The sequence below is a fragment of the Solea senegalensis genome, linkage group LG14, assembly GCF_019176455.1.
Source record: "Solea senegalensis isolate Sse05_10M linkage group LG14, IFAPA_SoseM_1, whole genome shotgun sequence".
NCBI lineage: Eukaryota > Metazoa > Chordata > Actinopteri > Pleuronectiformes > Soleidae > Solea > Solea senegalensis.
In genome coordinates, this window is record NC_058034.1 from 21,196,708 (window position 1) to 21,212,457 (window position 15,750).

The 15,750-nt window shown below is 41.3% G+C and overlaps 1 protein-coding gene across 1 annotated transcript in view; it reads right to left on the reverse strand.

Moving 5' to 3' along the window:
- Positions 1–15,750, reverse strand: part of ptprfa (protein tyrosine phosphatase receptor type Fa) — a 243,935-nt gene that overhangs the window by 174,547 nt on the left and 53,638 nt on the right. Inside the window, exon 4 of the mRNA XM_044043825.1 lies at positions 5,576–5,717. Coding sequence (XP_043899760.1) covers positions 5,576–5,717 — 142 coding nt within the window. The remainder of the gene's footprint in view (positions 1–5,575; positions 5,718–15,750) is intronic.

The window sequence follows — 15,750 nt, forward strand, 5'->3', positions numbered from 1 at the left end:
TATAGAACCATGGTTCTCAAACTGTGGTACGTGCACCTCCAGTGGTACGCAAGAGTAGAAAATGAAACAATATAACAATATAATAACAAAAAATAACAAGTAGAGTCACTTTATCGCTCGCTCCATCTTAATCTAATGTCACTACACCAGTGTGTGAAGCATATGTGAGGAAGAGGAGGATGACGAGAGAGCAAATGATCTTATTGGGAATAAATCTGCCCCCTGCGATTTTGCTCGGACTATTTACACCAATGTATTTTAACGTTGGTGTTACATCAATACTTTCTCAGCTCGTACTTGGAATAAAAAGTTGGTACAGAGAAAGTTCTGTTTCAGAGTGAATATAGCTGTAATCTTATAGCAGCTCACCACAGCAGAGAGTCTAAACCCAGCTTCAAACCACATGACTCGAAACTTCTGACAATTAACGCAACATTTTTAATTTATGCTCCACGGAAAAGGTTTCAGACATCTCCAATTCACAAAAGACCTCAGAAATTAGCAGCTGCCCTTTCTAAGACTGACAACAACATTTCCATTCACTGCTTATATTCAAGTCACAGCGGAAAATAAAGAATCGCAAAGTCACAGCATCTTTATTGACACGGATTTTCTGCCCGTTCAGAAAACCTGTCCAAAACTTTTCAAAATACATTCTCACACTTCTCCTTTATAGGGGGTCATAAGTTTATACATAAGTGTATATGTTTTCCATACAGTCTAATAGTCTGAGTAGATTTACAGCAGAATCTATTGATCAAAGGATCGATGACTGCAGCAAATAAGTGCACATGATTACAACAATTGCACCCATTCAACCCCAATAATCCATACACAAGAAAAAGGGTATTTATTCCACTGAATGGCCTTAGATTATCTATTATTGGAAGAAAGTGTTGGCTGTGACTGATCTGACAAATCGCTGGTGAGGATAATGTTGAGAGCATTAATATAATAGGAAAGCAACAATCTACTTTTCAGATTATACAGTAACTCTGTCTTTTGGGCCAAAAAGCAAAGTTCATAGAATCCTTATGGGTCTTGGGATTTCACAGCAGCGTGTGCATTAGGGGATGTTTCTAAAGTTCACTTTTCATCCTCATTCAGTGACTGCAAATGTCATGGAAACGTTTACATTTTAATACACCAAAAGTCAGTCGGCACAGGAGACAACTCATTCTGCAATGTCAGACATGCAGCTCGCTGTCTGGCTGCTGTCTGGACTTTAATAAAAGAGCAGTTCCGTCAAAGTATGTCTCACCTGAAATACTTTTCTCACAAATGACATGCATTAGTGTTGAAGTGAGACACTGTCAGTCCACGCAGACCAGTGCAGAGCTCTGTGAAGTCTGTCTCGCCTTCCCTTAATGAACCACACATCATTGTTCTTCTGTGAAGAGCTCCATCGTTGATGTTACTGTGACAGGCATAAAGACACCACTGAAATGTGGATTCCTTTTTCTTCTTCAAACTGCTTCTTAGAAACGGCGAAATGTGGAGGATCAACCTTGATTCCTAAAAATTGACATTTCTCACACAAGTAAACCTTTGACATTTTACCACCTCGCCATCGAAGGTGAGCTGAGTGACTGCATCTTAAAAGTAATTTGCCTGCTGCACACACCAAAGCACTCCACAAAACATCAGCTGCTCCTGCTCCTTTCTCCTCCAGAGAGGACATTTACCAAACACTCTGCCTCAGGAGAGCGCAGAATATACTTAAAGACTCTAAATGGACATCACCTTTCTCAACTCTTGCCCTCAGGGAGACATTTCACAAACATTAAAGCACAGACTAACTGGCAAAAAAAAGAAAATAGCTTCTATCCCAGAGCCATATGTTCACTCAACAACACTAGAATACAGTGAACTAAGAATGTGTGTGTGGGGAAATAACTGTTTATGTATTTATTTTCTGGATTTTCTGGATATTTATATCTGTGTTTTATACTTTGCCACCCGTCCATCCACCTGTCCATCAATCAATAATTCAAACACGTTATCCACACCCATCCACCCACCTACAAACCAGCCAACCTACCTATGAACAACCAACCAACCAACCAGCCTACCTACCTACCTACCTACTAACCAACCAACCAACCAGCCTGCCTACCTACTAACCAACCAACCAGCCAACCAACCAACCAGTCCAACCTACCTACCAACCCAACCAACCAACCACTCAAGCTACCTACCTACCTACCTACCTACCTACCTACCTACCTACCAACCCAACCAACCAGTCAAGCCAACCAACCAGTCAAGCTACCCACCAACAACCAACCAACCAACCAGTCAAGCTACCTACCAACCGACCAACCAAACCAACCAGCTCAACCAACCAACCTACCTACCAACCTACCAACCAGTCAAGTTACCTACCAACCAACAACCAACCAGTCAAGCAACCTACCCAACCAACCAACCAACCAGTCAAGCTACTTACCACCAACCAACCACCAACCAGTCAAGCTACCTACCAACCCAACCAACCAACTAACCAGTCAAGCTACCTAGCTACCTACCTTCCAACCAACCAACCAACTAGTCAAACTACCTACCTACCTTCCTACCTACCTACCAACCAACCAACCAACCAATCAACCAACCAACCAACCAACCAGTCAAGCTTCCTACCAACCAATCAACCAGTCAAGCTACCACCAACCAACAACCAACCAGTCTACCTACCAACCGACCAACCAACCAGTCAAGCTACCTAGCTACCTACCTTCCAACCAACCAACCAACTACCTACCTACCTACCTACCTACCAACCAACCAACCAACCAACCAACCAACCAACCAACCAGTCAAGCTTCCTACCACCAATCAACCAGTCAAGCTACCTACCAACCAACCAACAACCAACCAGTCAAGCTACCTACCAACCGACCAACCAACCAGTCAAGCTACCTATCTATCCATCCATCATTTGAATCAAAATGAAGTCACTTTATTTACATGTCTACAGAGCTGCAGCATCATCATCGTCATCATCATCGCTGTGCTTTTACTGCTCGGGGCAAATAAAAAAAGTGTGTAAACGAGAGTGATGATCACCACTTCCTGAGTATGAATATGATTCCGTTTCAGCACAAAAAGACAATCATGGGTTTTCATCACAGCATCAACATCCATAAAAAAACACTCTGCAATGTTTTTAAAACACTTAACAAATATATCTGTGTCCACATCATCGACTGGTGATATGACAAAAACAAATGTAGTGTGGGAGAAAATCACTTCCTTAAAAGACATCATTGAGAAAACAAATTAGTTATGTGGAAAAGTTTTGTGTTTTTGTAGGACAGAAAGTCTGCTTTTATCCATAAAAAACATCTGCATCTCACCATTGTTTGACATGTGCATATGAGCATCAATGCATTTCATAGCCTGATCCATTAAATATCACCCTGTTGTCAGCGATCATTAGTCTCAGCCATCACTGTCTTTTAACAAGATCCTGAGTGGTTTGGAGAGAAAAGAGTGTTTGTGTGATGCTGAAGGCTCCGCAGCCCCAGGCTGTGTTTACTGGTGCCAATATCTACATGGCAAAAGAAGTATAATGGGTTCCTGAGTGACTTGGAGAAGGCTGCTGGAGAGAAAGGCTTTTTTTGGTCTGTGGCTGTTTGTCTATCAATTAGAGTGTCGATTAAATAAATGTGTTTGGTCTCCGTCTCACTGCTGGCAAAGCACAGTGCTGTCTGGAGACACACCTACAGGAGGCTCGCAGCCAAAATCACTTTCAACACATTCCTGCGAAATAAAAACACACAATCAAACAGAGTTACTGGGCTCAGGCATGACATTAGTCTTCACTGAAAACCAAAAAGCGGCTCAGCTCAAAGCTGCTGCTGCTGCAGTGTGGTCACTGTGGAAAGATGACCTCCTTTAAATCAACGCATCGATAACAGGGACGGCGTCATATGACGAACGGTGCATCTGATGAGTTCTTGAAATGTAAATTCTGGACTTTCGAGACAGAAAGTCCACTCTGAGCCACTCGTAGTTGTTGCATTAACCATTAAGCTATCAAGTATGACCACACTTCCTCAAGCTCCCTCTGTCCACTGCTTCATCCCCCGATTCACCTTCTGGACCTCCAGCCTCTGTTTCATTGTTTAATGTCATACCAGTGGAACCACACCACTCCCTCTTAGCAAGCTAAGCCGTGTTCCCATTATGGTACAGTTGGGTTTGGTACAGTACAGTGCGGTCAGGCTTGCTTTTCGACTGAGAACAGTATATTTACTTGCTAGGCGGGGTTTGGGCTGACTTTACCTTTCCATTCCATGGTAGGGGCGGGTTATTTTGGTACTATACCTCATGGAAACACAAATACTCACTGTACGCGTCAGCCAGATACGTAGCGTGGCGTTGTACCGATGTGCCGACAGCGAACAACGATATAGAACGCGACAACAACAGATAACAACACAACGGAGGACATCCAGCAGCTTGTTTTTATCTGCTCAGTTGTTGCCAACACCAGAGTGTAGTGAGACAAGGACAAGACCAAGACTTTTAAGAGCAAAGGCCTAAAAAGACCGAGACCAGTGCCGCAGAGGCTACTGTATATTTAATACTGCACTGAAATAAAAATGGTTGACAAACCAAAAAAAATAAATATTTCACTAGGTAACACCTCAAGGAATTCTTCTTCTTCTTCTTCCACTAAGTTCTGGCAGGCTGCACACTATGAATAATGAAAACTGATTTAAAGGGAAAACATGAACGTTCCAGGTCAAACAGTTCAATAAACAACTGTTTCATTGACTCTGGACGTCCACACTGATGTCCACACACCATTTGGCTGTTTTACCATAACTGGCTCATCCACAATGTCCCCGTCTCAGTCAGGTTTTCTCTGGAACTTCATTGAAAGCCACTTATTTTTAACAGAAAGCTGCAGAGAGTTCCATCTCCCACACTTCCTGCCACTGTCTCACCACATGTTCCCCATAAATTCATTCAAACTAAAGTAAGTCGTCTTTATATAACTAGGTAAAGTTTTTAGCTGAGCTGAAATGAAGGTTGTTTTTTTTTTTGAAAGTTTGTCAGCCATTTTCTTTTTGTCAATGTGGTTCTTCTCCAGGAAACAGAAAACTTTCACTGAACTATAAATCACCACACGCATGTCTTTATGTCATGTAAAAGTTCAATTAAATCTGACAACATCAGTCAACAGCAAGATCACTGTGTAGAAAAATGTCCTTAAAATGTGTAAAACTCACACAAAAAAAAGGCCGGAACCTATGTGAGAGTAGCAGTGAAACTTCCTGTTTCTGTTAAATCTTTTCTATCTCCACCCTTTAGTTTCTCCAGTTCACCCAGATTATGGAAGCTAAGTGATGGATTAAGGGATTCTAGACCCCTGGTAATGCTCCTGTGGTCAGATCCAACAACGGCTCTCAGCCAAACTCAGCAGCATCTCTTTTCAAACAGTGTACCTGAACAAAGTCTCACGATGGAAAACAAACTGGGGCTCGATAAAAGCTGAACACAGGAAGGAGTACGAGCAGCGGAGATAAATAGTGAGACAAGGTGACAGGACAAGTCAGGTTTTTACCTTCGAGGACCGTGAGTTTGGCGCTGGTGTTGATCTCTCCCACGCTGTTGGTGGCCGTGCATTCGTAGATGGCTTCGTCGCGGTGGGTCCTCAGAGGCTGGATACGCAGCACCGAGCCTGAGCCGTCATCAAACTCGATCACCTGCCGGGGCGACAGCAGAGCGCCGTTAAAGATGCTCTCCTCAGCAGAGCCACATAATACAACCGTTTAAAAGATTGTAGTCACTTGAATGGCTAACTAGTGTAGAGTCCACTATGAAAATCATCATTTTTAGCTCCCAGGGACAACATTCGCTAAGCTTGTCTTGCTTGGAGAAAACAGATTTTCACACACCAAACTCAAAAGAATAGCACATTTAAACTTAGCGATGGAGGTTTTCTGAATGGGCTTTGGTGTGGTGAGAGAGCAGTTTACAGTCTCCAGGCTGGAAAAGGCTGACATATTGTGACGATATCCCGGACTTAAGCTGGCACAGATTTCATTTTGCTGCTGGGTGAGAGTAGATGGATGAGTTTTGTCCGTGTCAGCAGCAGAAAAACGAGCACACAGCACTATCTCTCTGAATATCAACCTGTAATTAAAGATGTTTCACCTATATTATTATTCACAAGAAGACACAAAGAGCCATCCTCTGTTTTAACCCTTACATTTCCAGTCACTCATGAAACATCACTGTAAATGATGGGCTGGAGTCAAAAACGACATGACCGTTCACCAGGAGGAGCTGCCTACTGATGTGACCATGAAGACACCTTTATTTAGTGAATTTAGCTTCTTTTAAGCAGATTTTGTGAAGCAGCAATATCGGGTTGAATAAAGGTTACAGGTCGACTGATTGTTAGCAGTGCTGTCTGTGATCTCTGACGTTGAATCCTTCTCCCTCTTCTTCTCTCTGTTGAAACACGGTTGCGCTCCTGGTCTCTGATTGGCTGCGGTGGACGGAGTGAGCACATCAGGGAGGCGTGAGCAGCAGGTCTCTGCAGGCTGCATCCCTTCACGCAAATCAACTGGATTATCGAGCGGAAAATGGTAAAAACTAGACTTCAGGTGTGAAACTGTCTCTGTTAAGGACAGAGCTGGAGTTAGAGACACGGTTTCGTGACACTTGGAAAGTTGGACAGTTTTAATGGATATGGAACTGCTGCATTTAACTAACACACTGTGATAAACAATTTGAAATCCTAGAGTAATTATTTTGAGTTGACAGATTAACTTTTTTGACAGAATTTTTTTTTGTAGATGAGGAGAAAGATAGGAGTAAATTATTCTTTTCAAATGTGTGATTCTCACGTCTGCAAGTATCCAGAAGGTTAAATCAGTTTGTTTTCATTTTAATAACAAGAAAAACAACAAAAACACGTTAAATGTCAAATTTCAATCAGTGAACTTTAAAAGGTGATGGGTGACTGATGTTGACCTTTTTTTTTTAACATAGTCTGAACAACTGTTTTGAATGCTAACAAGAAAGTTGAAAAACACAAGACTTTACTGCATGAAGAGCGTCTCTGTGTACTAGTACACACTTAAGGACAAACTATAACTCTGTTTGATATCGTATAAAACCCTTATCTTAACACAGAATCAACAAGAAATGTTTCTGTGACACAACATTGTCACATACAAGTGCAACCACTTGCTTTCCAGTGTTGTAACGTAATAAAGTATCTGTACTTTACTTTACTGTTATTCGTATTTTTGGCACCAACTACCAAATCAAATCAGGAGAAGAAGAGTTGATTTTATGGTGTGTATTTATATATTCACACATCTTTCATATCCATTCTCACGCACTCACGCCACACCTCCCATTCCTCACGCATTTCTAGAAACACAGCCAAGCATAACCTCTGATTGGCTGATTTCCAGTAACTGCAGGAAAAGACTGTTGCCTGTTGTCGTCCCGGAACACGATTAGACATTCACGACAGTGTAGACAGTGACGCGCACCATTATTACAGCATACTTCATCTCTTGCGTCTTTCACTCTCCTTCTAATCTGCGTCATCAATGGAAAATGTTAAATCTCCTTCTGACGCAGACTATAAGTGAGTATCAGTTTAAATTGTATTAACTAGGCATTAGCATGTTGGCAGTGGTGGCCTACACTATTTACAGTATTATAATTGCATTAATGTATAAAGCATTACGAGTATTAAGCACTGATAATACATAAAGCATTTTGTATAAAGTATTAATGAGTGCTTACAACTAATTATAGTGTTATAAGTAGATTAGAATGCATTATAAGCTTGGGATGCATAAAATATTACTATAAATAAATATATTGGGTGTGTGCCCCGTACGCCACATCGTCTCACTCCAAGGTTTTCTCACAAGTTACACACACATACAGACTAGCAGAGACAGGAATTAAACCCACAACCTTCCAGCTGAAAGACAACTCAACTTACTCCTAACTCATTCACCAAGTACAGTCAATGTCATATACTTTAAGACATTTACTGAAGTAATATTATAAAAAAGTGATTTTAACATAAGTCAATTTTCTGGTGAGCTACTTTAGTATCCTTTTAATAAAGTACTTCATACTAGACGGTTGCTTTCTCTCTTCAGGAAACATTAAAACATTAAAGTGTTTGTGAGTATAACACAGACATTGACAGGAATACGATCTTTTTACACACACACACACACCATTAAATGACTTCATACAGAATTGATATATATATAGATACTTCCTGAGCACTAGTGGAGACTGTAATGTACCAAGTACGTGGCTAAATTTAGTCAAACAGCCGCGTCTGCCAGAGTCTCATATTCACAGGAAACATATTACAGGCTCATATCAGGGAGTGTGACAACTATTTAACCTCCAAAAAACTCAAACATTGGCTGAAAGCAAACTATTCATGTTCTCATAGATCACTTGCTCTGATGCCCTTTCCCAGGGTCTTTGGGCTCATTATTGTTATTATTATTATTATTATTATTATACATTTTGAGTTTGTTGAAAAAGGAATCCGCCCTATTGTGTCCTCTCGGATCCTTTTATTTCTTTCTCTGGCTATTTGAGCGCACGTTTGAGGGCCTTGACGTGCACAGAAACTCACCAAACTCTGTTGATATTCTGATCTGGCCGAGTTTGAGGGCGAACCAATACATTTTGAAGGAATTATTAGTTAAAAACACATTTTCACATATTGCGTTCCCACTAGCCACGCAGCAGGCAGTTTAGCACATAATATGCATCCATCTGTCATCAGAATAAAAATGAATTGAAATGAATTTTGATGTCTTACATTGATGCTTCCTGCTGATTTGGTGATTAATGTGCATTTTCCTCATTTAATAAAAAAGGAAAAGTGTGGTGTGTGTTGAATCATCCTCCCTTTCTCAATTTACCCCCCCCAACATTTGTCAAACCACCGTATTAGAATTGGAGCAATGTTAGCGATGAACCTTCAAGTAAACAGCAACACACTGAAGCCCTGGTTTCATTGTTCACGCCTCGCTGCGTCAAGACAGCAAGGTGCCGAGTTCGTGCCTGACTACACCTCGTTTTAGAAGCGGCGCACTCGTGGGTGCTCAGACGGGGGCATGTGCAATTAGTTTGCTTTTTACAATCATTGATGCTCAGAGTTTGGGAGCAAGAAATGATGCAAATTACTTTTTTTTTTTAAGAATGGAAAATAAATAAATGAAAATAACTTGAATTACCAGTCAGTGGTTATAATGTCTCCACTGACCAACGCTTTCAGTCTACATATGTTGGTTATTTCCAGACAAACTCACCGTTCCTCACATGAACCAGAACAAAACCACTTTTGCCGCTCATGCTCCGTCACAGCGAAACATCCTTCTCTCAACTCGCACAGAGAAGAACCTTCTGAAAACACTGCATGGACGAGACTACGTCTGAATGTGTTGACGTTTACAGTGTGTACTGTGCAACTGTGTTCTACAAAGTCACTTACTTGTTGAGTTAAAAAGTTCAAGTGGCTCAAGTGGCCACTGTGACCTTGATTCTGTCCACAAATGATTGTATTTTGCAGCGAAAAAAACATTAAAATACAAACTTTTTTGAACTCACAGTTTCACAGTTTCATAATGTTTTGAGTGAACGAGGATTCCCTCATGGTGATTTTCACGTGGACATTTGTGCCAAACTGAAAAGGATATTGAGACGCCACATTCATGAGACAGGGACAGGGGACAGACAGGTGGACACAGCAGTCATTTTATGCATGAATGCACTGATATTGAATTGAATTTCCAGTCCGGAAACATTTTGATACTCACCAGTCAAATTCACTTGACAATCACTAAACTGTATAAAGATTGAGTAACCCCAGGTTTCCACAGCAGTTTTCTGTATAGAAAACGTTCAAATTAAAGACATTTATTTAACTTCAACCTGCCAGTTAAGATGAAGTTGCTGTTCAGTTAAATTGATCTTTTTTAAGCTCCGCAGCATGAAAAGCATCAATTTTATGGAGTGAGTCATCTTTCTTTCAACCCATCTCTGCATGTGTGCACTGCCGCCGCCGACTCTGTTGCACCTGTGGCTGGTTTGCAGCTAAAGCTAGCAGCTGGTTTGTTTATTACTTTTCCGTCTATGATGTGGAAGCAGAAATACTTCCTAACCATATTGTGATTGTCTGCTTGTTTGTGTCCTCCATTGTCAACGCAAAACCACATCATTGTTGTCTTCTTCTGATGAGCCCTGATGATGCACTCACAGCACCTTCTGCTGGACAGCTTGGCAATTACTTTTAATCGCCTGAAGCACTTCAAGGCTTTATATTCTGAATTTCGATTTTGTTTTTAACGGCGTTCCAATTCGTCCATCAACGGTTTCAATAAGTGTCGGCTAGTGGGCGATCAAATTGTCCATAATTTGCAGCCCTAACATTAACTGCGCTGACAGCAGAATCAGTGGTTTTCAGAAATCTGTGTGCGGTGAAACCAATCAAGAGCGCGACAGCCCGACTTGGAGTTAAAACAGATGTTTACAACAGACCGTTTACGAGCCCTGTGATCATCCGTTTCCGCCTCTTCCCTTGATTTCACAGCGTTTCCCGGATCTCGGCGACCACAATTGTGACGATTAGTCATGCTGGCATTTGGAAAGATGTGACATGTTGTGAGCGGAAAGTCGGGAGTTCCCGCTGCGCGTTCACATGACGCTCGGACCGAGAGACCGGACCCTCGGAGCAGTGAGGCAACGTCTAAACCCGAGACGAGCTCCAGTGGGTCACAGGTATGTGATGCTGGTGTTAAGACTCAGAGGTCAGGGCACTTCCGCTGCAGTGGTGTGTGTGTGTGTGTGAGAGAGACAGAGGGAGACCCAACAAGCAGACTGGCGAGTATCACATTCTTTGCTCTAATGAAGGAGGCCGTGGTAGGAGGTCCATCCACCACACAAACACACACAAACATGTTTTTTATATCCTAGTGAGGACACATCATAGACATAATGCACCCTGTAGTCCCTTAATCCTAACCTTAACCGTCACAACTATGTGCTTAATCCAAATCTAAATCCAATTCTAACCCTAAACCCAGGTCTTAACCTTGAAAAAAGACCCTCAGAATGTCAAAAAGGTCAAAATGTCCTCACAAAGATTGTATTTTTATACTTAAGTGAGGACACATCATAGACAGCCCCTTAACCTAAACCATCACAATTCTAACCTTAAGTCTAGAACCAGGTCTTAACCTTGGAAAAGCCCTTTAAATTTGTGGGGCCCAGACAAAAAACTTCAAAAAGGTCCTAATGTCCTCACAAAGATAGGTTTACATGTTTGTTTGGACTCACAAAGATATAAATAATTATATATAACATAATAATTAAATAATAATTAATATAATGTATTCATTATTCCCTTACCTTAACCCTTAAAGTTGTGGGGCCCAGACAAAGTGTGCCCACAAAGATAGGTGTACACATTTATTTTGGACTCCCAAAGAAGTAAACATTCACACAAATTTGTTTTTATACTTAAATGAGGACACGTCGTTCACATAATGCATTCTCTATTCCCTTACCCTAACCTTAACCCTGAAAAAGCCCTTTAAAGTTGTGGGACCCAGACAAAATGTCCCCACAAAGATAGATGTACACATTTTTTTGGACTCCCAAAGAAGTACACATTCACACAAATTTGTTTTTATACTTAAGTGAGGACACGTCGTTCACATAATGCATTCTCTATTCCCTTACCCTAACCTTAACCCTGAAAAAGCCCTTTAAAGTTGTGGGGCCCAGACAAAATGTGCCCACAAAGATAGGTGTACACATTTTTTTGGACTCCCAAAGAAGTACACAGTCACACAAATTTGTTTTTATACTTGAGGAGACACGCTGTTCACATAATGCATTCTCTATTCCCTTACCCTAACCTTAACCCCTGAAAAGCCCTTTAAAGTTGTGGGACCCAGACAAAATGTCCACACAAAGATAGCTGTACACATTTTTTTGGACTCCCAAAGAAGTACACAGTCACACAAATTTGTTTTTATACTTAAGTGAGGACACGTCGTTCACATAATGCATTCTCTATTCCCTTACCCTAACCTTAACCCTGAAAAAGCCCTTTAAAGTTGTGGGACCCAGACAAAATGTCCCCACAAAGATAGGTGTACCTCACAAAGACATAAATTCAAGCGCGCACACACACACACACACACACACACACAGACAAATGAGCCTGAGTAAGACTTTGCCCAGAGGAGAAACATTCCTGTCACACACAATGACATGAGCAGATTATACAGCAACTGTGGAGAGCGGAGAAAGGCATTTCCTTTCAATCTGACACTAACGTAACACAAACACCCAAGTTGTCATGTGAAGGACTGTGGGAAAGACGACCTGGGCTGAGTCTCTACAAGTTCATCCAGTCAGAGAGGCCACAGACACGTTTAGGAAAAGTGGAATTATCCTCAGACTGAAGCTTAAGGGCTCACTGCAGCTGAGATTCCACGTCTGACAGAACAATTTGAAAATCATAACAAGATAAGGAGATTTTACTGAAAATAAGAATAAGAATAATAACACAAATAGCTGTGATGAAGGTAAAACACAGAATGGAATCTGACAATCTGCCTCATTCTCTCTTCTCCTGATAATGAAACTCATTATTTTGTGTGTTTTCGTGACAAATTGTGACGACCTCCAGGTCAGATCATTTCTAACGTCCACAGACCTGGAATTAAAAATCTGTCCTCACTGATCTGAGTGTGTGTGGACAGCTTTAATTAAGGAATTTTCACACCTGGTATTAAAAATCTGTCCTGGATGTGTCTCCTGTGGACACAGGTGATTAGATCTGGCTTCTCTAACCGTTTATTCAGACACACACTGACTGTTTGCAAGAACCAATTTATGTTTTTTGAGTCGTCTGACGGCGCAGATGGATCATAAGATAAGAGAAGATAAGATAGTCCTGTATTAGTCCCACAGTGTGGGAAATGTCCTCATCCACCCCTGTTGTCCAAGCACCAAAGTCTCTTCATAAACTAAAAAAAGGCTGCAGTCTTTTAGTTTAGACTTTGCCCAAGTTCTTCTTCATCTTCTTCTTCCTTTAGGAGTCACCACAGCCGATCATCTGCCTCCATCTTGTCCTCCTTCTGTTTCCTCCTTCACAACATCCATGAAGCTTCTCTGTGGTCTTCCTCTTTTCCTGCTGCCCAGCAGCTCCATGTTCAGCGCTCCTTTCACTGCACGTGACCAAACCATCTCAACCTTCACTCTCTGACTTTATCTCCAAACCGTTGTCCACCAAACAACCAACTGCTGCTTTGCTCATCGTTTTAGTGAAGGGATTCGGGTGCTAATGCTTTCTTACTTTCTTAAATGCTTCCAAAATAAGAGCCTTTTTCCATTTGTGTTCATTTTTTTTCATGGAAAAGCTCTTTGGGCTTTTGGACCACTTTCCATTTTTCCCCATTTAACGCTCTGATGTGGTTGAGATTTGACAGCCACCGTCACACACTTCTCTCTGAATAACAACAGAAACATTTGCAAACTCGTAGCTGGAGGAAAACCGTCCACATCCCAGCTGTGTGCTCAGAACAGATGGTCAGGTGTCTCGGGATTGTTTCCTCTGAGAAAACGGACCCTGCCGCTGCTCTGTGTTGTTTTCTTTGCTTCGTCCGTGTTCGTGACCACCAGCTGAACCTGTTTAAAGATTCCCTTTCTGTTCTATAACATAGCTCCTTTAGCTTAAGGCAAGTTAAATTCAAGACTTTTTAGGCGCCTCCTGGAATGAAATTTAAGACGAATTTCACACACACACACACACACACCCCACACCTCACCCCCTTATGATTGCATCTGCATCAGGCTGATCTGAGATACCCAGGACTAATCCAAACTTGTTAAAAGTAGGCCAAGTAGACAAGTTTCAGAGTCAGGAAACATTTCCTGGCAACATGAACTGCCGTATAGCTATAACTAGCATGAATTGTGCGTCTGCAATGAGTGTCTGGGTGGAATCTATACGTCCAATCTTACTTAAACTCCCACTTTCTATGTGTTCACGTGTTTAAAACAGTGGATTAAGATGCTTTAATGCCAATTAAGGCCTTGTTTTAGGTGAATAAATCCATTGCAAGCCCGACTCTACTGGATAAAACTGAATGAGAGATCTGGAGAGTCGAACTGCACCGGGAGAATGTAACCCCCCCATCCCCCTTCCCTCCCACCCAGTGTACTCGCAGTGTAACCATCAGTTTGAGTAATGCGGAGCAGACAGGTGGAAGATAATTCCTATTACTCACATTGACATGAACCAAGTGTCTCCGTCTATACAGGACTCATGTCGAGTCACTCCACTTGAAGTCATTTGGGTTGGCTGGCAGCTAATGAGCCTTCCCGCTGTGCCGCAGTCCTACAGGAAGGCTCTCACCAAACATAGTTAGTTAGCAGGCGCTATGTATATGTACATATATATATATATATGCACATTCATGCACCTGAATGCTAAAAATGTCTGGTTCCTGCTTAGCAGAACACATGAACGAGACTCTGACAGGGTCTGGATATAGAAACGGATAAGGAACTCCAACAAACTCCATTCATTGTTCATTTTAGTCAAAATAAGGTGATATATATATATATATATATATATACATATATAAATATATGTATATATACACATATGTATATTCAGTACTGTGCAGAAGTCTGAGGCCACCATTAGATTTGTTGTTTTAGCAATGCTATAACGACAATAGAGGATAATTATTTCTATTTCACTTTACTGGAACACATCCAGAAAATGTGTATGCAGTTTTTTGTTGTTTTAAAAAAAAAACAAAAAAAAAAAACATCCTCTACAGGTGTCAAGTTATCGCGTGATCTGCCCTTACACTTGAACAATAACACAGCTCTGTTATTACTGGAATGGAACCTTAATTAATGTTACTGGTAAATCCTGTGTTTGTCCTACTATTTAGAAAGAAATAAATGCTGTAAAAAAAAACGTTTATTACACCAGGTTACGACAGGAGAATAAAAATGAGGGTCTGGGATGGAAAAATGTAGACGACTAAAAGTGGAGAGAAAACTGAAACAAGACCATGACATGGAGGCAACACACGGAACCTCAGCCACATAAACCGTGTCAGTGTCAGAGTCTAAGTCTATATATATAACATTTTTACGATCCGCTATTGACGCTTTTGTCGTCCGCGTTCGTGGCGTGAAAATTCTCCGCTGCTGCTCTAAAGCAGACACACTTCCACTGTCCTTCTCCTACAGTCTAGATGTTTCCTGTCATTTGTGCTTGCATTTGACTGAATGAAAAAACTGCAGAAAGAGTGAGTCAGGCTACATCCATGCTACTATGTTTTCATTTAAAAATAGAGGTTTAAGACAAAAACAAAGGTTTTCAGATCAGTTTCAGAAGTCATCTGTGTCCACACTAAAACGCCTAAAAGCACGTTCCATTCCATTCATGGGCATGCTAATGTAAACAGGAAGTTGATTTGACTTGCATTTACGTCTTTGTGAGGTCCAACAAAAGTACACACCTGTCTTTGTGGGGACATTTTGTCTGAGATCCACAACCTTAAAGGTCTTTTCAGGGTTAAAGACCTGGTTTTAGGGTTAGGTTAAGGTTTAAGGTTTAAGATAGGGCACTTAGTTGTTATGGTAAAGGCCTAGAACCAGTTTGTGTGTGTGTGTTACAGGTATTGTTCATGTTGT